At 55.6% G+C, this 25897-nt stretch overlaps 1 protein-coding gene across 2 annotated transcripts; it reads left to right on the forward strand.

Moving 5' to 3' along the window:
• PRKCD (protein kinase C delta) lies at positions 1-25477 on the forward strand. 2 transcript variants are annotated; one of them, XM_016210218.2, is made up of 18 exons: positions 1-104; positions 12381-12503; positions 13620-13819; positions 15128-15188; positions 15357-15519; positions 15605-15636; positions 16811-16896; positions 17158-17287; positions 17930-18030; positions 18601-18700; positions 18920-19020; positions 19133-19306; positions 19511-19602; positions 20180-20242; positions 21245-21383; positions 21530-21718; positions 22299-22427; positions 24778-25477. In XM_016210218.2, the coding sequence occupies exons 2-18, from the start codon at positions 12389-12391 to the stop codon at positions 24934-24936; spliced, it is 2034 nt and encodes a 677-aa protein (XP_016065704.1). In that variant the 5' UTR covers positions 1-104; positions 12381-12388; the 3' UTR covers positions 24937-25477. The 2 variants fall into 2 exon arrangements, with proteins under 2 accessions (XP_016065704.1, XP_016065705.1); XM_016210219.2 differs by having other exon boundaries at positions 18923-19020.
• Positions 25478-25897: the final 420 nt, after the last annotated feature.

Here is a 25897-nt window from a genome sequence, read left to right on the forward strand (position 1 = left end):
CTGGCCCTGGTGAGGGCAGCAGGCCTGTTCTCCTGGTGATTTTTGTGTGGTGGTGGTGGTGGCAGGAACCAGGACTAAGGGCAAGGTGGAGCGTGGAACCCCAGGTAAGACTAGATCCTCTTAGACAGATGGACAGTGGACAGGGTGGACGTCCTCTTTGGGCTCCTCCCCTCACTCCCTGGGACTTGGTTGGGGGTCGGGATGGGGCAGCACACAGAGTCCTTGGTCTGGGTGTGGGGCCTGGGTGCCCAGAGAGGGCAGCAGTGAATGAGGGCTGCCTGCCTGGAACTGGCTCTGGCGTAGCCAAGGTTTTTACCTTGGAGCTCAGAAGCCTGGCGCCCAGCAGTGGTTTGGTGTGAGGAGTAGTGACATTTTGCTGGTCAGTTAGAGAGAAGGTGGTGTGTGAGCCAAGGGTTAAAGGTGGATGTATCAGCTTTTCCGATGTCCCTTATCTCTGCTTCAGGCTGTCATCATCACACAGGGAAACTGAGGTTTGCCCTGGGTCCTACAGTGAGTGGGTTGGACACTGGGAATGGAATGAAGTCTTCCAGCTCCTGGTACAACTGAGCTCTCTTCTACACCCATTCCTACATTTCCTCAGCCTCTCTGGGGCCAGAGGAAGGATTCTAAGTCTCCCTCACCGCCTCCAGATTGAGGATGAGCTGGGCAGAGTTGCTAAGGAATATTGGGGAAGGCTGCAGTCTCGGAGGCCATTCATAAAGCTAGAAATTCTTTTCTTTGACGCCAGCTTTGCCTCCATTAGTCTGCATTGTAATGAAGACAGCCCTGTGAACTTACCGATTGCATATCCAGAGCCCAGTGAGCAGGATTCTGGGGGCAGGGTAGGAGATGCTGAGGGCACAGAACCTAGGGAGTGACAGTGGGGAGGGGTGGCAAAGGTGGTCTTTTCTCCATGAGTCCTTCCTGACCATTTCCCCACTGCCACCCCTCTGGCTGCCAAGCGCCTACAAGTCTTAGGGGCGCGAATAGACAAGTGGGCCTCACTAGGGGGTAGGGGTGCAGGGGTGGGAATGGGGGCTGAACAAAAACAGGGTTTCTTTTGTTTATTCAGCCTACCTGCGAATCTGGTGGGGAGGAGGTGATGGGCTCTTCGTTGCCGGGGCCTGTGCTACCTGAGGTCAAGGGGCCCATCCCCTCCCAGCACTGAGCCCTATTCCCTAAGAAGTTCAATTAATTAGCCTTGGAGCCAGCCCACTTTCTTTTTTAAAAATATTTTTATTGATTTCTAGAGAGAGAGAGGAAGGGAGAGGGAGAGAGAAACAATGCAAGAGCGAAACATTGATCGGCTGCCTCCTGCACGCTCCCCACCTGGGATTGAGCGTGAAACCTGAGTATGTGCCCTGAGTAGAATCAAACTGGCAGCCCTTTGGTGCATAGGATGACACCCAACCAACCGAGCCACCCCGACCAGACCAGAGCCAGCCACTTTCAACTCTAAAACAACATCTACCTAGTCGGCATAGATGTATACTCACACAGTGATACAGAAACTGAGGCTGCACTTGGGACCCATGCCCACAGACCCACGAGTGCCTGCACATGCACGTGCACACACATGCACACAGGTGTTCATGTGTACTTACCCACAGGCATGCTCAAACATGCACATAGACGCTCACCCAGCCAGCATGCACTCAGATGCCTGCCCACACACACCACACTGTGCCCATTCTGGGTCAGGAATCGGGGGGGTCCTTGGTCAGAGTCATAACCCAGCTTGTTTCTGGTACTGAGAGCGAGATGTGAGGTGTGGCTATGACCACAGGTGTCCCAGGGGGCTTGGTCACAATGAAAGGTGAGCTCTGCCCAGGCATTCACTAGTTATCCTGCCCAGCTGGCCCACCCCTCCAGGCTGACCAGGGCTTGTCATTGAAGTTGGGGGAGCAAGGGTGTGGGGGAAGGGCCATGTCAGCTGTGCCGGCACCGTTTGTGGCTGCTGCCACAGAGAAGGAAGTGGGCTGCCTGTGGTCATTGGGCCACAGTGCTCACAGGCTGGTGGGGGTCCTATCAGCCCTTCAGTGTCCCACAGTGTCCATGTCTGGTGTAAGTGGAGGACTGGAAGGCTGAAAGAGGACTTCTCCTGAGGCAGTCTGTGCCCTTTCCAAGGCCTGGTCCCAGGGGAGAGGCCCATCTGTCGGAGGTGTTTCCGGAGGCTCACTTCCTCTGGCTGCCCAGGAAGTAGTTTCAGAGTGGAACTGACCAGCCCTGCATTCGTGGCTTGCCCCGCCGGCCTTGCCTGTGAGGGGAGTAGTGTCTGGCCAGTGGGTTAGGCCGACTGACCAGGCTTTGCAGTGCCTGGGCTGGCCAGCCCTTGACAGAGGCTCAGGGACCCTCGTGTATGAAGCCCTCCACAGTCCCCACAATCCCTGCTTCTCTTGTGCTCGAAGCCAAGGCTCAGAGCGTTAGAAACGGCAGGCACGGCCCCCTGTGTGTGAGTGGCCACGGCTGGGCTTCATCTCTGGGAGGAGGCAGCTCCAAGCAGCTGTATGAATGAACCTGGGCAAGTGGCTTTGATGCTTAGTGCCTCGGTTTCCCCCTCTGACAAATGAGAGGATGATAGCATCCATCTTTGTGGGGGTGTGCCAGAAACAACCGGTAATGTATGCAAAGTAGTTTGCACTGTGCCCAGCACATTGTTAGTAGTTATGTAAAGCACTTAGCACCCCCGTTCATGTAACTGTTCAAAAACAGCAAGTGGTACGGATGATGACGGGTTTATTATGTCAGATGACCTGGGCACTTGCCCAGTGTCACAGGGCCAGGTGGCTGAGAAGCCAGGTCTCTGGCTCCCTGATGCCCCCTTGATTCTGCCTTCAGAGGCAGTGTGGCAGGGTGGGGAGGGTTCTGTGGGTTCAGTAGGTTCCATGTCCTCTGGGAAGAGGAGCTTCAGGGTGGAGCAGCTGTGCCCACTCAGGGGCCCAGCCCCTCCTTCTCTCCCCCTCGCTCTTTCAAAAGGAGAAAAATAGATCTTATGACAATAGAAAGGAAAGGCAGTCTGCCGCTTCCTGCTGCCCCTCAGGCCTCTCTTTGGTTTCTGCCCCCGCTTACCTCCCCACCCAGGACATTGGGCTTGGAGAAGCTGAGGCTAGCAATGAGGGGGTGGATGGTGAGCCCTCCTGCCAGTCTGCCTACCCTTCAGACCTGGAGTCAGCCTTTGGGCTGGGGCTGGGGGTGGACATCTGGGGCTGATGGAGGCTGGAGGAGTGGGGGGAGCTAGAAATACCCTCTACACATACACTCTTGACAAATGGCAGTGGATGGCAAGGACCTGCTTGTCCCAGGGACACACAAAAGTTCAGCCCAGTGAGGGTTGGGCTGAGCTTTGGCCTTTGCTGTCCGATGCCAAGAGGCTGGGGACCTTGGGTGTGGGAGTGGTAATAATGGTGGGGTAGTTGGCAGGTGCTAGGAGGCTAGAGGGCTGGAGATTGGCAGTTACCAGCTGAGAGTGTGAGGGCATCCTGAAGGGATAGGAGCAAGACCTCTGCAGGCATCAGGCAGACCTAGGTTCAAATTTTTGCTGGATATTTACTGCTATGGACTCTGGAGCCAGGGACTGGACTGCTTTGCCCCTCAAGTTGCCTCATCTGTGAAATGGACAGATCAGGGACCTGAATGATGAGAAGTAGCCAGTGTATGTTTTGGGGAAGATGGCCGGAAGGCAGAACAGCAAGCTCAGAGGCTCCTAAGTGGGATGGAACTTGTCTGTTCAGAGAACTGAAAAGGGCTCATTGTGGCTGGGGCAGAGGAGTGAAGAGGGCAGTGGCTGAGAAGGTCAGGGAGGTAATGAGGGCAGGTTGGGTGGGGCAGGCCAGGGAGAGGAATCTGGGTCTATCAGAGGGGAAACGGGATCCTGGGAGCTTAGGCAGGGGGTGACTAGATCTTAAAAGACCCACCTAGCCGCTGGGGCAGAGGGACTGTGGGAGCCAGACCAGAGGATGGAAAGCAGTGAGCAGGCAGGTGCAGAGCCTGGGGGCGCTAGTGGTGCCAGGACAGGGGCAGCAGGCGGAGAGAAGAGAGGACTTCAGGACTGACTGCAGAGATAGATATGATAGTGTTGCTGTGTAGGGAGGAAGGGGGAGGAGGAAAACGACCCTCAGGTGTTTGGCCTGAACAACTAACTGGGCAAGCACTGGGGCTACTAGGAGATGGGAGCACTTGCGTGGGGGAACATCAGCAGGTCTGTCTTGGACGTGTCTGAGTACCCCTAGAGCGAGTTGAGGTCATGGAGGCAGGTGGGTTCAGGAAGGCCTGGGCTGAAAGTTGAGAGGTAGCATGCACAGCCCAGATTGGGGAGGAAAGGGTTCAGCGGGCGTTTGGTGGAGGCTCTGGGTACAGGTCTGGATGGCTGTCCTTTGAAGGTCCCTGCCAAGGTGCCCAGAAGGGCAGGCTTGTGGTGGCTGAGCTGCTGTTTTCACAACAGCCCCGGAAGCTTTGGATCATGTCTGTGGCTGTGTTGGGTAAACAGGTGCAGTGGAGCAGCCAGTCGATAATGCCCAAGGCCAGATCAGATGTCTGCTTGCTGTGGGCTGTGGGTGTTGGGGATGAGATTGGGGGGGGGGCTAGATAGGAGGATTGCAGGGTCTTTTAGTATCAGGGCTGGAGAAAACTTAGAAGTAGTAGTCATTTTCAAGACAGGGAAACTGAGGCCCTGAGAGGGACAGCAGCTGGGGTCTGCCAGTGGACTCAGGCTTCCTTTGCTCAGCCTGGCCTCTTCCCAGAACAGCAGACCAAAGCAGGTGACTACAGGGCTGAGTGGCTTGAGAGAGCCCCTTTACCCACTGATCCAACAAAGTTTGGAGGCCCTTGTAATTACCAGGGAGAGCTGGAAATGGTGCCAGGAACTGCACTCAGCACAACCTCCTAGGCTAGATCATTCCCTTTTACAGATGACCCCAGAGTGCCTTGGCAAAGCTCTCAAGTCACCCAAGGCAGACCAGATCTGAACTAGACCTGTCCAGCCCACACCCAGGCCCCCACCTGCCATGGGATGGCACAGCACAGTCCTGCCTCTCCCCTAAAGTGGGGAGGCATCTTATGGGCCTATTTTCCTTGTGGGGACTGATGACAAAAGCCCTAGGTGGCCATCTCGCCTTCTCCCAAACACAAAGGTGATTGTCAACAATCAGGAAAACCACTGGACTCTAGGAGGAGGCTTCTTTGGGTGCACAGAGAGAAGGGTGAGGGGTAGATGTGGGGCCCATCTCTGTGGGGACTGTTGGAGAAGCTGTTCCCTCCCCAACCATGTGCACATGCCTTTGCCCCATTGGGGGCCAGAGGGTCTCTCTCTGCCTTCCCCGGGAGCTGCCCTGTTGGCTTTGTGGCTTTGGGTCAATTGTTCACCTCTCTGTCAGTTTCTGCCCAGTGAAAGTCATGTGCCAGGCCTGTGACTGCCTCATCCTCCGCTGACTTCCCGAGACAGGTGGGTGGAGGAGGCCTGCGCAGCAGTGAGCCTAACCTGCCCACTCCTTCCCTGGCACACTTTGGACTTTGCTCTGGGCCAGGAGGGACTTTCTCCCCTCCCTCAATGGGGAAGCCCAGCCTGCCTGACACCAGCTCCCTTCCCTCCCCCTCATCTCCCAGCCACTGTGCCCCAGGAGCTGCTGTAGAAAAAGCTACATTTGGACTTTCCTGGGGCCAGATCCTAGTCAGACATGTGTGGGTCCTTCCAGGCTTGTGTTTATCTCTGTGCCCGAGTGTACATTATGAGCTATGGGACCCTGTGTGCGTGTGGATGTCTCAGTGCTGATGAATACACGGAGGTAATAATGTCCCGTATGGTCTGCGTGGGCCTGGATGTCTGCCAGCCTGTGAGAGCCAGTGAGTCAGGTGTGTTTCTCAGTGTGTGCGTCACTGAGTTGTCATAGGAGTGTGTATATGCCTGTGGCTACAGCTATCTCTGTGTATGTGTATCCAATGCAAGCAGGCTCCCCATGTGCTACTGTGTTTGGGTTGGTGGGTGTGCCGTGTGTGCCCAGGTATGTGGTTATTCTGGGAGAGGTCCTGACATACCCCCCACCCTGGCTCCTCACAGAGGCCCCTTTGTCCTCGGTCCTGCTGTGAAGGGGCCTTTTTTCCTTCCTCGGGGTACTCAGGGGTTTCTCCCTCTGGCTGAGCCAAGGGCTTCGCCAATCCTAGGGCTAGCTGAGTGACTCAAACTCTGTTCCTGCTGTGGGCTGTGCCCCAAGGAGGCCCTGCCTCCACACGTGCTGGCAGAGGCAGCTGTGAGCTGATGCCAGCCAGGGTTCCAAGTCCTGCTTCTCAGACCCTTCCAGGCCCTCTGGCTGGGTAGACCCATGGCACCTCTGCTCATGCTCCGATTGAAGCCCTCCATGACCCCCCCTGCCCCCCTGCTACCCCAGCCCCTCTCGCTCCCTTCACCCTGCTCACTGCCGGAGCAGTGGTCATATCCCCCTCTAATTATGTATTTATGTGACTGTCCCCACCAAGCTGTGAGTTCCGTGGGTCTGCTGTGTCTTGTCACTGTGGTGCCTGCTGACTGGGCCTGAGGAGAGCTGGGGTGACCTGAGGCTTGGGCCTTGGGGACCTGCAGCCCCTACCCCGTCACATGTAGGTAGCACATGCATGTGTTTTCTTGGGAAGAGGCCCCAGGTCTTTCATTGGCTCTTAAGGTATTGTCACCCTTTTGCAATTGCAAGTTTTGGTCACACTGCCCATGCCTCTCCACTGATTGCCCTCTGATTCCAGTGGGCTGGGCTGGGCCCAGCAGTGGACTTTTTTGAATGTCCCCAGGACACTTAGGTGTTCCACCAGGGTTAAGAAGGGTGAGCTAGAGGAAAGAGATGGGCCTTCAGCAAGTGACATGCCCACATAGATGGGGAAACCAAGGACAATGAGGGTCCCCTTGCCCGCAGAACTGACCTGGTTCCCTCCACCCTAGCCCTTCCCTGGCATTTGATTCTGCCTTACAGGCCACAGGGTGATGCCCACTGGACAGAGGAGCAAAGGGGGGACTGACAAGAAAGGCTTTGGCCAGGCTTTTGGAGTGTGTGTGAGCGTGGAGGGAGGGTCTCTCAGAAGGTCTGCCGGGCAAGCAAGAGGTGGCAGGCTGAGGTCCAGTGAACAAGGGAGAGTAGAGATCAGCTGGTGGGTCTGAGGTCTTCTCCCTTAGACCTCTGAGGAGCAGAGATGCGCCTCCAGTGCAACTCTCCCCACGAATACCTGTCCAGCCTTGGAGTGGTGCCCGCTGCCTGCCCACGGAAGACACCACCAAGACTGGGTGGTGGTGGTGTCAGACTAGGCCCTTCTAGAGATGCAGACCCTGCTTGGACCTGCGAAGGTCCAACCCACAAAGGCCTTGAAGGTTGAATGAAGGAAGGAGGAGGCCCAGGTAGTGGAAGGGAAGAAGAGTGAGTGGCACTGTGATCAGCAGGAGGGAGCAGGGCTGACCCTGGCAGAGTTGCAACAGAGCCAGGGCCTGGTGTGGCGGAAGCTGCCAGGCTGGGCAGGCCGGTGGTAGCAGCTGGGCTGGGAGGATGGCCTCCCCGGGCGGCCTTCCCCTACGGAAGCAAGTGGAGGAGGCCACAGAGGTTTCACAACCCAGGAAATGGGCTCAGCAAGAAGAGCAGGAGGTGGGGGAGGGGAAGGTTAGCGAGACCCTGCCAAGGCTCCCCACCAGGGCCTGTGCCCCAGCCCTTATGTGGCCTGTCCTGGGAGGAGGACCAGCTATGGTCTCAGGTCATGGCCAAGTCCCAGAGCAGGAGATGCTCCCCGCACCTGCTCCTCCCCCGACAGGCACCTCATCCCCCAGCCAGGGCTCCTTCTTGCCCCCCCCACCCCCACATCAACCACTGCCTAGACTTTCTCCCTTTCCCCAGGGACCCCGCCCTCCTGTCACCGCTCCTGGCTCCTCCCTACTCATTCTCCCCACGGCTTGGAACCTCCTGGCCTCAGCCTGACCTTGGAGAAAGCCCGCGTGCCTCAGCCTGCCCCTGGCCTGTGCCCACCTTAGATTTCACCTCTGGCCACTCTGAATACATGGCCCACTTTCAGGCCTTCCTGTTTTTGCATATGCAGTTCCCTCAGCCAGAAGCTTGCTGGTTTTATTTTTCCCCTTTAACAAAATTATTATCAAACAATTTACACATGGTTGTAGAAAAATTAGAAAATGCATTCCTGTTCCTGGTGGTGCCACCCCTCAGGCTCTGTCCCCCACCCCGCCTCCTTTGCTGGAACACACTCACGTGCACACGTCCGGATGTGCAATGTGCATACTTGTCCTCTGTGTCCTGGGAGCTCCAACCAGTCCCTCTGGTCAGCTCAACGTCAGCCTTGCCCACTGCCCCAGACTGGCTAGGAGCAGGTTTCCGTCACCCCGAGTAGGTGCATGCCTATTCTGGCCCAGCTGAGCACTACCTCCCATTCCCTTTGAGCTGCTGGTCTAGGGCAGGTTGGGGAGCAGGGCCAGTGAGCCTTTATCCCCTACGACCAGAATCTAGTATGGCCAAGCCTTCCCTGTTTTGAGAACCGGAAGCTGGTCCAAGCAGCTGGGACAGGAGGGAAGGCAGCAGTTCAGGGGCCTGTACCCCCTTGTCCTATAGAAGGGGGTGGTCCTCACAGTCAGGCCTAGGACCTGCCTGCAGGGGGTTGGGTGGATAGACTGTGATCAAGCACAGGGGACCTGTCTCCTGGTGTCCTCACCTCTGTTTCTCTGTCCTCGTGAATGTGTTGTGTGTGCTGCTCCTGGCACATTTATTTCTCTACTTCTGCCCCCTCATCTCTTCTTTCTGACATGGCACACTGTGGGCCAAAACATTGGGCATGCCTGGATTCAAATCCTTCTTCCACCACTACTGGCTGTGTAATCTTGGGTAAATCACTTAGCCTCTTTGAGCCTTGTTTTTTTTTCCAGTCAAATACCCATCTCCTGGACCTGACAGGGGTAGACTATCTAGTGCCATCATAATAAGGTTGATCTAGTGCATTATTGGCCTCAGAAAGTGATGATCTTTCTTATAAGTGGGGCTTGAGATTTGCACTGAGGCCCTTGACTCCAAGTCCAGTGCTCTCTACTTCACTGGGCTGCCTTTGCCATGGGCTGAAGAAGCAGCAGAATAGAGACTAGGAGCCCACAGGCTGCTGGGAAAGGCCTGGCTGGCCTCAGCTGGCTCCAAGGAGCTGGTCCCTATGGAGCCCTGTGTGGGGTCCAGCCCCTGCCACCTCCAGGGCGCTGCAGAGTGGTGATGAGGCTGAGCCAGCAGCCTTCCTCTGAGGCCTGTGAGCCTGGGCCTATTTGCATGGGGCTATAAATAGTTGGCACACCTTGCTTTTGTGCCGTTAATTTACCCCCTGGCCTTCCCACCAGTGTTCAGACGCTCTGTGAGGTAGGTGGGTGACCCTGGCTCCACTGTGCGTGGGGGACTGGTGTGCAGGGACCCAGGACCTCTCAGAGTCACACACTGATGGAAGGAGATACCAGCTCACGATGTCTCTCTCTCCCCTGGGGTCCAGGCAGTACAGTTGGGGTAGAAGAGGTGGTAGAGCATGGCAGGACCCGTATTCTAGTTTTAGTCCTAGGAGGTTGGGACGAGGTGACCTAACCCTAGGGTTACTACCAGAGATCCCCAGCAGGCCTCCCTCCTTGTGGCACTGCGGCCTGGCGGTACAGGTTTGGGGCCGGGGCCCACTGTGGTTGTGGTTTTCCCCTGGTGGCTTCTAGCTAACTGTGAGCAGCAGCTGCTCTGAGTGTGGCTACAGAGAGCTGGAGGCTCTGCCTCTCCCTCCCGGGGCTTCTCTGACACTCCCACTCTCCCCTCCTCCACGTAACCCCGGTGTTCCCCAAGGACGGCTCCTGCCAGGCCACCTGGAGGCAGGGGAAGTCATGAAGTCTGTGGGCCATCTGGGCTGGGCCCCAAGGGGAGGCAGTGGGGAAGAGGAGCTGCTGGCAGATGTTTGGCACACTCGCTGCTGTGGGTGAGTAGCTCTGTGTTCCTGGAGACTTGGGTGCCCTATCTGAGAAGTGGGCTCAGTTGTTAGGACTGTCTTCCCAGGCTGGTGGGCAGGTGGGATAGATGCAGTGGGGGATGTGAGTGTGCTTGGCAAACTGAGAAGGGAGATGCACAGGTAAGAAGTGGGTGCTGCAAGCAAGAAGGGGTGATAGCATTAAAGGGAGCCCACCCCGGGGCCTGTGGGGCTGATGTTGGCTCTCCTACATGAGTTCTTATCATGATAGCCCCCCACCAAGGGACCTTTCCTCATCTGTAGATGGGGGCTGACTGAGACTCAAAGCTGCCAAGTGTCCTGCATGGAGTCCCACAGCCAGGACAGCATTGGTGTTGGGGTGTTGCTACCAGGGGCTGCCCTGACCTCCTCTCCAGGAGCCAAGCCCCTTGCAGCACAACTACTCTCCTTTTGGGGCTGCCCACATTCCCACTCAGCCCTCATCCTCTGAGACACGCAGAACTCCAGTTGTTGCCCACCTGGGTCTCGAGGTTATTGCCCCCCCTGGGTTTCAAGGCTCTCTTGTTAGGATGCATGAGGCTCAGGCCCAGGGCGTGTGGATACAGACATGTAGCAAGTATATGCTGTGCAGGGAGGGGCCCTGCTGATCCTTCTGGACTCCCAGGGAGCACTCACCTGGGTGCTCCAGACATTGGACCCTGGGCTAGGCAAGGCGGCAGGAGAGCACGATGTCCTTTTTGCCTGGGGGTTTGGGACACTCACCCAGGCGCCTACACCCACTCCCAGCTAGGCCCACGCAGCTCACCCTTCACTTCAGCATTGCCCGAGCGCCCGCCATGTCCTCGCAGGCACACACAGCTCTGCAGCTGTGCAGTCACACCCACTTGTACCCTCACGCACACTAACACACACTCATGCGTGCTCTGGCCCAGGGAGGAGTCAGCAGCAGCCCACAGCTGGCTCTCCCTCCCTTCTACCAAGAGATCATGGTGGCTGGCCTGGCTGGGCTCAGGATGAAGGCTTTTTGGGGCCTGGGCTCAGATGTGAGTTCGCACACCCACTCTCACTCCCTCTGAGTAGGAGCCAGGCCCAGGCATGGGACATGATGGCGTCTGCCCCTACTGGTCCCTCCCCTCTGCTCTGGCTGCTGGCCTCAGAGGACTGGCCAGGCCACTGGGCTGGGCCGTAGGCTGAGGTCAGTGTTTCCTGTGAGCTCATCTGGGCTGGGAGCTCCCAGCAGACAAGGCTGCTGCTCTGGCTGCCTTGTGGAGGAGCCAAGGGAGCTGTCCCTGGGCGGGGTGGCTGCTGCATGTGTGTACATACATGTGCATGGGTAGGGCTTGGTGTCTGAGTCTGCCACTCTGCCAGCAGGATGTTCAGGATGGAGTATGAGTACATATGTATGTGCATATACATGAGTGAGCGTTTCTTCAACCAGGGTTCTAGAACACCCACCTGTGTAGGGCCTAGACCCGGAGCCACTGTCCAAGTAGGTGTATAAGTGTGCAAGCATGGGCTTGCACATGTGAGCATCCTTCATGAGTGACAGCCCGGAAGACCCTCAGGGTCATCTCCCGTGAATTGAGGAACGTGAGGAATGGGGGAGCGTGGGGCCAACCTGTGTGGTTTAAAAAACAAATTCAGCATTACATTGAACATTGAAATAGTTTTATATTTGGAAAATAATTTGTTTGAAAGTGCAGGCAGACTTCCGGGAAGGCAAGAGGCCCCTGACCCCAAGGGGCTCTGATTCAGCAGGGTCAGGCACACTGATATGGGCGGGCCTTCCACTGCGCTGGCCTCTGAATCAGTGGAATCCCAGCTTTAGGTTCTGGCTTGGCCTCAGAGTGTCAGTGTCCCTGTCTGAAAAGTGGGGGTGGTCATTTTGGCCCTGCTTGTCTACCTGGGTATTTAGGAGCAAAATTTTGAAAATCAAGAAGGGCTGTGGGGGTCTGGGTATGGGAAGGAGGGGGCACTGCCCTTCACATCTTGGCCAGCACATGCTGGGTACCAGGCACATAGTAGTAGATGTGTTCAGCTGGTATTAAAGGAGGCGTTGAATGACTTTGCAAAAGAACAGCTGGGGAGTCACAGACTCAGATGCCCCCAGGGCCCAGGTAGGTTTTGGAGACACATGAAAGAGGGTCCCTGCCTGGAGTGGACTGGCAGGGGTGCCCAACCAGGGGGGCCATGCCAGCCAGCTCTCACCCGATATCCCATCTTCTAGTTTTACCAAGGATGCCACAAGTCTTGACTTAAATAAAACCTCTCAATTTTAACATTGTCAGCTGGGACTAGTGCATTCTAAGCACCATGTGGGCCAAACTGAATGCTTGGAGAGCCCTGGAGAGAGTGGATACCTGACCACCTTTCAGGGCTGTTCCCGCTGGCCCTGCCCTGCTTCCAGCCTCACCCCTTCTTTCTACACAACCCCACCGCAGGCCCCAACATGGCACCATTCCTGCGCATCGCCTTCAACTCCTATGAGCTGGGCTCCCTGGAGGCCACGGATGAGGCGAACCCGCCCTTCTGTGCTGTGAAGATGAAGGAGGCACTCAGCACAGGTAGGGCTGGAGGCTGAACCTTGGAGAGGTGGCAGCGGCCCGTGGGGCTGGGAGTCCAGGCCCAGTGGGAGGCAGTGGCCGTGGCAGGGCCTTGTTCCCCCAGAACCTCTTTGGGATCCTACTCTTCCTCATTCCCTGCCCAGCCCAGCTATGGATGCAGGACAGCAGAGGCCACCGAGTACCCACAGGGCCTCCAGCACTGGCTGCATGGACCCCTCACTGGGGCTCCGGGCTCTGGCTCCTCCCCTGTTGGCTTCACCCAACAATTTCCACATGTCCATCTGTGCCAGGCCCTGTGCTGGGCACTGAGGACATTGCAGTGCTCTAGGGCTGACCTGGCTCTGCCCTCCTGGGGTTACAGTCAGGTGGGGGAGCCAGACAATGAGTCCTGTGATAGGGAAGCTGAGAGTAGGCACTGTCCCGGGCTGGAGTCAAGAACATCTTCCTGGAAGAGGTGAACATCTCAGACCATTCCTTCTTGCTTCTGCCCTCATCTGGTGAACCCTGGCTCATCCTTGAGGTTTCAATTGAGCTGTCTCTTCTTCCAGGAAGCCTTCCCAACTCTTAGGCTGGAGCAGGCCCCCTGACATGGGTGGGTCTAGAACCACTGGCCTTGCCCACTATAATTGCAGCTATGATTTAACATTTACTGGGGACATGAACTGGTCCATGTCTCTGCCTGCAACTGAGGCTCCGGGAGGGCAGGCACCAGGTGTAACTTTCTGCCATGTTCCTTGCCTCCAGTACAGTGGCTGGCGTGTGGCAGCTGTCAGCACATGTTCACTGAGTGAATGCATAGGGAAGGGGACAGCTAAGTGGGGCTGGAACAAGAGAGTCACAAGAAGAGGGAACAGCAGGAGCAAAGGCCTGGAGATGGGACCTGGCAGGATGCCCACGCGGTGCCGCCAGCAGTTCTGTGTTCTGAGTGAGATGAGGCTGGTGAGGTGAGCAGAACAGTTGTGCAGACTGAACAGTGGAGACTCAGACCCAAGGACACTGGGAAGCCAAGGTGGGCCCTTGGGGAGAGAGCCAGGCAGATTCTATCAGGGCTGAAGGCTGGGAAGGGAGGGACAGAGGGGCCTTGGCCTGATGTGACTGGCTTGGCATGCATTGCAGAGCGCGGGAAGACGCTGGTGCAGAAGAAGCCCACCATGTACCCTGAGTGGAAGTCCACGTTCGACGCCCACATCTATGAGGGTCGCGTCATCCAGATCGTGCTGATGCGGGCGGCCGAGGAGCCCATGTCCGAGGTGACGGTGGGCGTGTCAGTGCTGGCTGAGCGCTGCAAGAAGAACAACGGCAAGGCTGAGTTCTGGGTGAGGGGCGTGTGAGCTGCGGTTGTGTATGTGTACGTGTGTGCACTGGGAGTGAGCAGCTGCTCAGTGCAGCCTTGCAGCTGACACAACTGAGTTCGAACCCCAGCTCTGCAATTTACCATATCCTTGCTTCTCTGAGCCACTTTCCAAATCTGTAAAAAGGAGAAGCTTCTAAAAGACCCTACCTCAGTGTGGGTTGTTCTGATGAAATGAGCAACTGGGTGTAAAGAGCTAATTGTAGAACCTGGCACAGGGTGGGTGCTAATAAGAGCCATCCTTGTTATTGCAACTACTTTTTTCCCTTTTAATTTTGTAAAGGCAGGATGTGCCCATAGTAAAACATCAAACTGAATGTAAGGGTATGTCCAGCCCTCACCACAGGCACCAGGTTCCTTTCTCAGAGGCACCCATTGTTCCCAGTTCTGCTTGGAATCTTTGCTGATATTCCAGCCCAGGAAGGCACTAGGGAACAGCAGTTATGATCTTCAACAGTGAGGAAGTGGGAGAATGGGAAGGCTGGTGGCCCAGGCCCACTACTCACCTGCCAAACTGGGACTCTGCACACACATGTGGCTCTTGTGGTCACAGTGTGCCAGCGTTGGCAGAGCATCCCCTGCCCCCCAGGGTTACATGTGGTCTCCTGTAGCCAAGGTGTCCCCACCGGAAAAGACCTGTGATGATCAGGGACTCTGGTCAGCCTCCAGTGAGGGCTGAAGGGGTTAGGCCAAGAGAGAAGTTGACTCAGGGCTGCACTGACCAGGGCACAGGGTGGGTGTCTCGGCCAGTCAGGCAGAGACGCTTGCTGAGCTCTCACTTCACTACTGCAAGGGACAATGTCAGCCACCAGGCCTGGGTCCTGGGAAGGTGAGGGTCCTGCCCTTAGAACCAGCCAGTCTGTGTGAAGAGACTGGACGTGCAGAACCCCTGACAGACAGAGAAACAGCACGGTGTGAAAGTGTGTGTGTGTCTGTGTCTCCGCAGGTGACACGAGGCCTTTGTTCTAATATCCTTGTTAAGTGGACAGAGGTGTTGAGGGTGGGGAGTTTCCCTTCCCACTCTGTTCCCAGGCCATGTGGCCAGGCTGGGTGTGGGCAGGATCCTTTCACTTCCCCAAATGTAATAATACCCTTGAGTGGGGGGTGGGGGGCGGGGCTCAGGGGCGGGGCCCATCCCTACCCACACCAGGCAGACAGGTGTCCTGCTAGGCTGCCAAGGCTCCCTTGGCCTTGGGGGGCCAACCATGGGGCGGGTTCTTTGTTGGGCTTGGCCCGGGCCCGCCCTCATTGACCCCCACCCTCACCCCTGCAGCTGGACCTGCAACCCCAAGCCAAGGTGTTGATGTCTGTGCAGTATTTCCTGGAAGACGGAGGTAAGACCTGCCTTCCCTGGGCTGGGGATATAGGTTCAGAGGCCAGAGCCAGGACAGAGGTTTAGAGAAGGAGCCCCCATCAGCAATCTATCCAGGGCCACCCTGGGAGGGACCGCAGGGGTGTCCTTCCTATGGCTGCGGCTGACCTCACCATTCCATGTCCCCCAGATTGCAAGCAGTCTCTGCGGGGTGAAGACGAGGCCATGTTCCCAACGATGAACCGCCGTGGAGCTATTAAACAGGCCAAAATCCACTACATCAAGAACCACGAGTTTATTGCCACCTTCTTTAGGCAGCCTACCTTCTGTTCTGTGTGCAAAGAATTTGTTTGGTGAGGGCTGGCTGTGCCTGCTGGGGGAAGGGAGGGCACATCCAGTGCCTCCCCTACTCACCCTGCCTGGGGATTTGCCTTTCAGGGGTCTCAACAAGCAAGGCTACAAATGCAGGCGTAAGTGTCTCCACAATTCCTTTTGTACACACACCCGTGTGCCTGGAAGTGCCTGGCTGTGTTCATAGGAGAGCCTGTGTGCCCATGCTGGGGACTGCATGTCTGAATGAAGACTCTGTGTGCTTGAGTGTGTGCACATGAGGTTTTCCACATCAGAGTACACGTGTGTACGATAGATAGCTACGCTCCATGAGTGCCAGAGCTGGCCTGCTCCAGCTCATGAAGTCAGCTCTGCATATCTCTTCCCAACTCTTTGCATTCGGTGACATCACATTAGTAGCCTGAAATAGGACACATTGGAGTTTTTACAGCGAAATCAGCCAGTGCTGCACATCAAGCCTCTTTTCCCCCAGAGAGGCTGTCAGACCTGGACCAGCACACCCCTGGCTGCACACGCCTGGCTGCATGTGTATTCCTGTTAGATATGTGTGCATATGGGTGGACACGTCTGAGTACACCTCCATGAGGGTGCATACACCAGGCAGTGTGGGCCGGCAGCTGTAAGCACAGGCTCTGGAGCCAGACTGCCTGGGTTTGAATCCTGGCTCTACCACTTCTTAGCTGTAGCCCGTTAGGCACAGTTACCTAACCTCTCTGTGCCTCAGTTTTCTCATCTATAAAATAGGGATAATAGTGTCATTATGAAGATCAAGTGGGATAAAATATGTAAAGCTGTATTTTAAGTGTGATTGGTACATGGTAAGCATTCTATGTAAGAAGCCTTGTCATTATTGCACATGCTGTGTATGTCTTTATGTCTGAGTTAGGGTGCATCTGTCTGTGTGCATGTACATGACGGAGAGCTTGGGAGCTATTTGCTGTCCTGGGGCATAGAAGAGGGAAAGGGGGCTCCTTTACCTCCACTTCTCTCACTGCTATACCCCATCCCCCTCACTTCTGTCCCACTCTGTGCCCATCGGGACTCCTTGAGCCTTTCTAACCTCAGATCCACCAGATTGGCCTGCCCTCCCTGCCCCCTCCTTCCCAGGCCCCTCCTCCGAGGGCTGGCGGGAGGAGAGAAAACTCAACCTCTGGGCCCAAGGCCTCTGTGGGGTGAGGGTGTGGGCGGTCGGGAGAACGGTGGCTTTGTGTAGGGGGCTGGACCGGGCTTGCTCACAGACCCTGCCCTTCCCGGTGCTTTCTCCCCCGCCTCCTGGGCCTGCGCCTCCTCAAGAATGCAACGCCGCCATCCACAAGAAATGCATCGACAAGATCATCGGCCGGTGCACTGGCACTGCTGCCAATAGCCGGGACACCATAGTGAGGCTGAGTCCAGGGGAACGCCCTGGGGATCTGGGGGGGCTTGGCCAGATGGGAAGGATTTGGGCTCTCCCTCCCCCTCCCCCGTGGGACTCACCCTTCCTCCCGTTGTTCTTGATCCTTCCTTGGACCTCTGGATTGCCCAGTCCCCACTGGAGCCCTGTTGGCATCTTGCCATGCATGGGGTTGGGGGAGAACTGGGGGTTGAGGAAGGGGCTGGAGCTTCCATGTGACCCTTGACCTGTGATCCCTCCACCCCAGTTCCAGAAAGAACGGTTCAACATCGACATGCCGCACCGGTTCAAGGTTTACAACTACATGAGCCCCACCTTCTGTGACCACTGTGGCAGCCTGCTCTGGGGGCTGGTGAAGCAGGGATTAAAGTGTGAAGGTGGGTGCCACCCAGCTTGGGCTGGGGTGGGGGTAGTGGGGGAGGGGCGCTCCCAGCTGTGCCTACCCATCGGGACCCCATAAACCCCACTTAACTGATGTTGCCTTTGCCTTCTCGCTGGGGGACCCCACATGGGGAGGCCTTGGTGACCCCTCCCCACTGGCCCCACTGGCTCTACCATTTACCTGCTGTGTGATCACTGGACAGGAGGCCCCACCTCTCTGAGCTCTGCATCCTCAAATGTAACATAAGAGTCAGAGTATAGAAAGACCCAGAGAGTCAATGCCGCACAAGAGCAGGTGCTCCCCAAATGCACCTCACCACCCCTTTCCCCACCAGCTTCACTGATAGGGGAGAAACAAGACCCCTGCAGGAAAAAGGACTTGTCTAGGTTGTCCCACACATTCTTTGAAGGGTCATAATTAGGTCCCATATAGTTTTCCTTTCCTTTAAATAATGAAAAATTTAAAGTGCTCATGATGGCATCGAATACATTTTTTCTAAAGACAGGAAACCCAGCAGATCCCCCCAAAGCCCTCCTTTCTCCTGCTCTCTCCTTCACCCCTCGCTGCCCTTGGCTGGGCCTGCTGGCTGCCCAGCCTGGACAGGGGCCCTGATGGGCCTGCTTCTCCCTCACCCCAGACTGTAGCATGAATGTGCACCATAAATGCCAGAAGAAGGTTGCCAACCTCTGCGGCATCAACCAGAAACTCTTGGCTGAGGCATTGAACCAACTCACCCAGGTGGGCAGCTCTGTGGGAACCCAGGACAGAGGGTAGTGGGGTTGGGGCAGTCAAGGCTCACACCCACTCCTGGGGAGCCACAGTGGGGGCTTTATACCCAAGACCCCACCTCTGGACGATCCAGGTCAAGAATTGGGCAGCAGAGGGTGGTGGCCTTATTCCATTAGAAATGAGTTCTTCCAGCAGTTCCGTACTTGGGGGTGAACCTGGGGGGGAAAGGGGGGCAAGGTTGAAACACTTGAAACTAAAAGCCTGTGTGTTTGTGTATGTTGGGTGTGGTGGGGTGCGAGAGATACCACAAAACTTTAAGGTAAAATTTTAGAATCAATCACAAGTGAAGGCAACACAAAAATCTATTGAGTAACTGTTTGAGAAGGTGGTATCCAATTTATAAAACTTTCGTTTGTAATTACTGCCTTCCAGACCCCCCAGGCATCCCTGTGCCACTGGAAGAGTGCGTGCCTGTGTGTGTGTGTGCACGCACGTGCGCGCTGCTTGAGGTCTCGGGCCTTGCCTCTGCTGGTCCCCACTGGGGACCATGGTATGACCAACCCCCACCCCCTTCTCTAGAAATCCTCCCGGAAGTCAGAGACGGAGTCTGCAGAGCCCGTTGGGATCTACCAGAATTTTCAGAAGAAATTAATAGGAGTCTTTGGAGATGAAACCCAAGGTAAAGCTGGACCTTTTTCCCCCAGGAAAGCCCCTGCTTCCCACTAGGGCCCAGGATGGGGCCTGGCCTCCCTCCATTGTCCACTGAGACCTGAGAGGAGACACCACCATGGAGAAGGAACCCCTTCCTCTCTGAGGCCCCTTACTCCAGCCCACCCCTGAGCCCCAGGGGAGGGGACTCTGCCAACAGAGACCTGAGTCGAAAGTGCCATCTCTCCAGCAGATAGCGGGACCTACGGCAAGATCTGGGAGGGCAGCACCAGGTGTTGCATCGATAACTTCATCTTCCACAAGGTCCTGGGCAAAGGCAGCTTCGGGAAGGTGAGAGGCCGCACGGCCCTGAGGCAGCCCAAGGGGCCTGGTCGGGTGGGGCTGTGGCGCCCTCGCCTCTGGCCCGGGCCTGTCCTACTTAGTATCCCCACTCACCCGTCAGGTGCTGCTTGCAGAGCTGAAGGGCAAAAAGGAGTTCTTCGCCGTCAAGGCCCTGAAGAAGGACGTGGTTCTGATCGACGACGACGTCGAGTGCACCATGGTGGAGAAGCGGGTGCTGGCCCTCGCCTGGGAGAACCCCTTCCTCACCCACCTCTTCTGCACCTTCCAGACCAAGGTGCTTGTCCTCCCCACTGTCACTGCCCCAGGAGCTACAGCTCCCCTCAGCCTCCCGCTCAGACCGCTCGAGGCAGGACTGTGTCCCCCTCCTACTCCCAGAGCAGGGCCATGTCCCTTCCTCTCATGTCCCCAAGGGAGTGTTGGCCCTGCGTCGGTGGCCCTCCTGTTTCTGTGCCTCTGCTCACCACCCTCCCCGCCCCAGGATCACCTGTTCTTCGTGATGGAGTTCCTCAACGGTGGGGACCTGATGTACCACATCCAGGACAAAGGCCGCTTCGAGCTGTACCGTGCCATGTATGTGAGGGCCCTGTCGGGGGAGAGCCACTGCCAGGCTGCCCTCCATTCAGTTTTTCCTTTCCCTGGAGAAGCAACCCTGGACTAGAGCTGGGGTTGGACAGATTGGGGGTAGCCGGGGCCGCCCCCCACTGTGTGGAAAACCTGGTTGGTGGGTGACCTCTGGCTGGGCGCACAGCACAGACGTGCCGAGTCCTGTCCCCTCCTTGGACCTCAGCCAGGAAAGCCTCACACATGGTAATCTTGTGTCACACAGAACCCCAGTGTGTGACCCCTCGGACTAGCATGCACTCCCAAACTGTGTGTGCGTGCATGTGCATACATATGTATATCAATTCGAATGCATACACTCTTAGGACAGAAAATTGCCTTATTTGGAGCTTTTCCCTTATAATTTCCTTTTCTGCCTTGGCTGCTAGCCTCCACTTGCCTGATACAAGATGTGCTTGATCAGGCCCAGGTTGCCCATGGAGTTATTTGCAACATTTCCTGCCCCTGGAGGTGGGGATGAGGGAACAGGGAGAAGTAAGGGCTGGTCTGCAGAAATTCCAGAACACTTTGTCTCTCTCTTATCCAGGTTTTATGCTGCTGAGATAGTCTGTGGACTGCAGTTTCTACACAGCAAAGGCATCATTTACAGGTATGGAGTAGTGGGGACCTGGGGTGGGGGGGGGAGCTTTCAGGAAGGGAAGCTCCAACCCCATCATATTCTCTGAGATGTTCTGAGTGGAGCCCGGTCCAGCTATGGCCCCACCTCGGCCTGGAGTCACTGTTGAGTTGGGTATTTGCCTAAACCTCCTACTCCATTGCTAGAATTCCTGGTGGCCCCTCAGCTGAGGCTGGCATAGCTCCAGGGACTGGGAATTCACTGCTCACCCGTACTCGGCGCCATTGGTGGGAGTGTGGCACCGAGTGGCACAGTGTCTCCCTTAGTGCAATCGGTCTCACTCCGAGGCCCCCTCTGAGCACTCTCAGCTTCCACCAATAGGAACTGGTTCCATAAATTCCCACCCCATAAATGACCGTCCCGTCCGACAGTAGTTTATTATGCGCTCGTCAAAAAGGCTGAGGGATGATGCCAGGATAGGTTGTCAAGTGGAAAACCAACCATGGGACAGTGTGTATTGAATATTAGGGTTCATGTTTTAGAAGGTGAGGTAAGATGCGTATTGTATTGTGCTTTGTCAGTACCTAGAGTCGCTCCAGGGAGGGCCTGGCCGTCGAGGTTAGTGGAAGGTGGACTTCGTATGTGCTGTTTGCCCTTTTCTAGTACTTGTTACCATGTACATAAGTTATCTACTCAACCAACTACATAAAAATAGACATGGTCCCTGCCCTTGTGGAGTCACACAAACCTGAACCCAGAGCCACTGCTGACCAGCTGTTGATCCTGGGCAAGTGACATCACCTCTCTGAGTCTCATTTTGGGCTCCGGAAAGTAGGACGGCATGTGTCCAGCATGTAACACCTAAGTAGGTGGCCCGCAGGAAGCACCTGTTTTGGTGCCTCTTTCCCTTCCACTGCCTTTTCCTCCCCCCCTTGTCCCCTTGGGAAGAATTCTAGGCTTACAGGGTGAAAATGGGACGGGGGGACAGGAGCGGAATTGGCTCCTGAAGACCCCTGTCCTACCCTTTCCCCTCAGGGATCTCAAGCTGGACAACGTGATGCTGGACAGGCACGGCCACATCAAGATCGCTGACTTTGGGATGTGCAAAGAGAACGTAGTCGGGGAGAAGCAGGCCAGCACCTTCTGCGGTACCCCTGACTACATCGCCCCTGAGGTGAGCGGGCCCCCGCCCCGCCGCCAGCCCAGGCGGGGAGCCGGGGGGGCCTCCTGGGCAGCAATGTCTGCGCCAGACCGGGAGGCTGAGGCGCCCGACGGGGTCCTGCTCCGCGGCCCCTCAGCTCCGGCCCCTTCCCCGCCCAGATCCTGCAGGGCCTGAAGTACTCCTTCTCTGTGGACTGGTGGTCCTTCGGAGTCCTCCTCTACGAGATGCTCATTGGTCAGTCCCCCTTCCATGGGGACGACGAGGATGAGCTCTTCGAGTCTATCCGCGTGGACACGCCGCATTACCCCCGCTGGATCACCAAGGAGTCCAAGGACATCCTGGAAAAGGTGGGAGGCCTGGGCGAGGCCGGCTAGGGCTGAGAACTGGTATGCGGAGCTGCGGGAACCCCAGGAGCCTCTGGAACAGTAGCTTCACTAATGCTCCAGTGGTGACATGTTGGGGGGATTGCTCTCTTGCCACAGTTGCGGGAGCTCCTGTCTGAGTACCCTGCACTGGATCGGCCTGGCATGGTGATTGTTAGCTTAGATCAGGAGACGGACAGACCTGAGGCTAAACGCTGAGTCTGTCTCTTTATCTGCAAAATGGAGCTAGGAAAGAACCCGAGTTGTTGGGAAGACACATAAATGTATGATGCTCAGGTCTGTGCCAGGCAGAGAGCAAACACTCAGGGGACAGCCCCTGTGAGCCAACACTCAAGAGTCCCAGCAGCCCCTGTCCACAACCTGTTGTCTCTGGGGGACCTGGGAACATACCACCAGGGAAGATCCCCTCAGCCCCAGTGGCCCTGGACTGCACCACTGGGCTCTGCCAGGCCTGCCTGGGTGCCCTGGGTCTACTTGGGTGTTTGCTGAGGCTCCAATTTCCTGCAGCCCTTGGGTGCTAACCGGGGCCTCTGCTGGGTTGCAGCTGCTTGAAAGGGATCCATCCAGGAGGCTGGGAGTGAGTGGGAACATCAGAGCCCACCCCTTCTTCAAGACCATCAACTGGGTTCTGCTGGAGAAACGTCTGGTGGAGCCTCCCTTCAAGCCCAAAGTGGTATGTGTACTCCAGCTTCAATGGGGGCCATGCACTCAGTGTTGCCCCTCTGCCTTCGGGGTGGGCACTTCCTCCTTTGCCGTGCCTCTTGCCTGCATTTACGTGCTTTCTCCTCTCTCTACTTCTAGCAAACCTGCTTCCCTGACCTCCTTGACACCTTCAGTCACAGCCTCTACCCTGATAGTCTCACCCTCTCTCCTCACTCAGTTATTCAACAAACACTGGGAACTGTGGATCCAGCCATCCCTTAGCCTACATTTTTTAGTGCCACTGTATGCAGGGGACTGTGCTTTGGGAATCAGAGTTAAAGCCTCCCTCCTTCCCTCCCCCTATCCAATCCATTTTACAATAAATGCTGAGTGTCTGTTACGTGCAGAGCACTGTGCTGAGCTACTCAGCAGAGTGGGAGGCCCAGTCCCAGAGCTCGAGGAGCCCCAGCTCAAGAGAGACAAGAAACTTGAACACAGATGATCATTTGTGATATAACACAACAGTACGAGAGCTGTCACAAGGCCACACATGATCAGTTGTCATCAGGCGGGTCTGTTAGCAGGAGCCCAGAATGCATAGAATGGGGTGCGTCTGAGAGGAAGTGGGACATGGGCAAGGCTCGAGGCAGCTGGGAGGCGTTGCAGGTAGAAGGGGTGGTTCACGCGAAGGCCCAGAATCCAGAGGCCACCGAGGAGCCAGCAGGAGAGCAGAGACAGGTTGGGGCCAGAGTCCCGAGCACCCCAAACACCTCGGAAGTTGGATTCTATGGCCCTTCTCTGATCACAGTTCCTCCTTCCCATGCCTTTCCTCTCCTCTGCTTCCCCTCCTCCATCAGGACACTCTGTCCCACTGGGCAGCCTGTGTCATGTGATGTGCCCCACCACTGTGCCTGGAGGTCGCAGAGCACTTTTCCTGCTCCAGGGACCTCAAGCTCGATGCCTCCTGGGCTGGGCATGTTACTCCCAGGGCAGGCAGGCTGCAGGAAAATCATACAGCCTTCTCTCAGGCTCGGTTATGATAGAAAGAGGGACAGATTGATTTCTCTGCACTAAGAAAACAAGGGGATGCTGATCGGCAGCCCGTCAGTGGGATGTGGTGGGGCCTGTGGTGAGCGGCCCCAGGGGCACTTTAGCACCAGGAAAGTATGGGCCCTGGAATGGGTTCAAGGCTGCTTTGCCTGTTTTCAAAAGACCAGAAATCTGGGTTTTTATGTCACATTGCCCAATTTTAACATATTGGCTCAAATGCCATTAAAACCCACTGCTAGTCAAAATGCTGTACTTGCCAGCTCAGTGTGGCCTGAGGGCCATCAGCTTGAGATCTGTATCACCATTTCACTGTGTTCTCAGAGGCAGAGCTGGCAAACCTTTCCTGTGAACAGCCCAGTAGTAAATACTTTAGGCTTTGCAGGCCAGATGGTCTCAAAGCAGCCATAGATAGTATGTTGATGAGTGGGTGTGGTCTTGTGCTACTAAAACTTTATTTATGGACAGTGAAATGTGAATTTCATTTAATTTTCATGTCATGAAATATTCTGCTTTTGATTTTTTTCCTAAACATTGAAAAATGTAACCTGGCTGGACGTAGCTCAGCTGTTGAGCATCGACCTAGGATCCAGGAAATCGAGGTTCAATTCCCGGTCAGGGCACATGCCCGGGTTGTGGGCTCGATCCCCAGTGGGGGGTGTGCAGGAGGCAGCCAATCAATGACGCATCATTGATGTTTCTCTCTCTCTCTCTCCCTTTCCCTTCCTCTCTCTAAAATCAATAAAGATATATTTAAAGAAGAAAAGAAAAATGTAAAAGCCTTTTATTTATGTTTATTGATTTAAAAAAATTTTTTTTTAGAGAGAGGGGAAGAGAGAGAGAAACATCTATGAGAGAGAAACATCATCAATTGGTTGCCTCCTACACACACCCCCCCCGCTGGGGATCGAGCCCAAAACCCTGGCATGTGCCCCGACCTGGAATCGAACCTGTGACCTCTTGGTTCATGGGTTTACATTCAACCACTGAGCCACACCAGCCAGGCTAAAAGCCATTCTTAGCTTGTGGGACTAACAAAACCAGGTGGCAGACAGGGTCTGGCCCCTGGGTATAGTTTGCCAGACCCTGCCCAGGACATGCTCACCTTTTCTTATCCAGGCCCAGAGCTCCCTGCTGGCTTCCCTCTTCCCCTTGGAAAAACAGCATCCACTTTCTAGCTGGGCTTCTCCCAGGTTGTTAGGAAAGATTCCCTTTTCTGGTCTTACTAAGGATAGCTCTGGCCTAGCTTGGCCCCACAGGGATTCTGGTGTTTGGGAACCTTCAGAAGGGTGCCCCTTGGGTCCTGCTCACCCACCCCTACCTTGTGCCCACAGAAGTCCCCTGGAGACTACAGCAACTTCGACCAGGAGTTCCTGAGTGAGAAGGCACGCCTCTCCTACAGCGACAAGAACCTCATCGACTCCATGGACCAAACAGCATTCGCTGGCTTCTCCTTTGTGAATCCCAATTTCGAGAGGCTCTTGGAAAATTGAGGTTCCCAGACATGACCCCCCAACCCATCCCAACCAAGGAACCTGAGTCAGTCAGCACGGCCTGCCCACCCAACCTGGGCAGAGCAGGCTTGGACCCCTACATCAGCACCTGCCCGCCCCCCACGATAAGCAACAGTGTGACTGTGGTGATTTCTGCTGCTGCCGGCCCCCCTCACTCCCAAGAGGGGCCTTGGCTCCTATCTGGCTGGGCTCTTAATGGTACTTCTTCTGTGAACTGAGTGTGAATTTGCTTTTCCTCTGCCCTCAGAGGGAAACTGTAAATCCTGTGTTTCATTACTTGAATGTAGTATCGAAAAAATGTATTATATATATATGCATATATATGTATACGCACACACATATATATATATATAAAACAGGCTGTATATATTGCTCAGTAGAGAAAAAAACATGGGGGACTGGTAATGTGTTGATCTTTTAAAATATATAAATATGACAAGAAAAAAAAAAAGGAGCACAAGCTGTTTGAACCACCAGGTTCTTTTATTTGTGTGTCTAAATAAACACCAAATGGTACCAACCTAGCTGTGGGGAAGTGTTTGTCCCAGGAAGCTGGTGGCTGCTCCCACTTTTGACAGCTAACTGAGTTGATGGGTGCAAGCACAGACCCTTGTGCTTTCATGCAAATGTGTTTATATTTATGGGTTTCCTCTGGCTCTGGGGCACTGGGTTTTTCTGGGTGGCTTAAGCAGCCCCATATGGCTCTATGGGGTGATGGGAGAAGGTGGTTCCAGTTGCAGGCAGTGTCTCAGGAGAGTGAGGGGCCAGTCTGGAAAAGCAGAGAGGTGAAGGCCTGGCTGGAAGAGATGAGTGAAAGCCTAGAGGCTGGCCCAAACTGGAAAGAAGGGCAGGGAGGAGAAAGTTAATACAGCTCAGGCTTCAGGCAGATATGGATTCAAATTGCAGAGCGGCCAAAAAACGTGGGCATGTCACTTAATCA

Source organism: Miniopterus natalensis, chromosome 15 (assembly GCF_054644295.1).
Source record: "Miniopterus natalensis isolate mMinNat1 chromosome 15, mMinNat1.hap1, whole genome shotgun sequence".
NCBI lineage: Eukaryota > Metazoa > Chordata > Mammalia > Chiroptera > Miniopteridae > Miniopterus > Miniopterus natalensis.

Bases quoted from the DNA above. Each gene is read 5' to 3' on its own strand.
- PRKCD (XM_016210218.2), top strand. From the start codon at position 12,389: ATGGCACCATTCCTGCGCATCGCCTTCAACTCCTATGAGCTGGGCTCC. The intron at 15,189-15,356 runs GTAAGACCTGCC...CATGTCCCCCAG, and splicing joins GTATTTCCTGGAAGACGGAG to ATTGCAAGCAGTCTCTGCGG. The intron at 18,031-18,600 runs GTGGGCAGCTCT...CCCCTTCTCTAG, and splicing joins CATTGAACCAACTCACCCAG to AAATCCTCCCGGAAGTCAGA.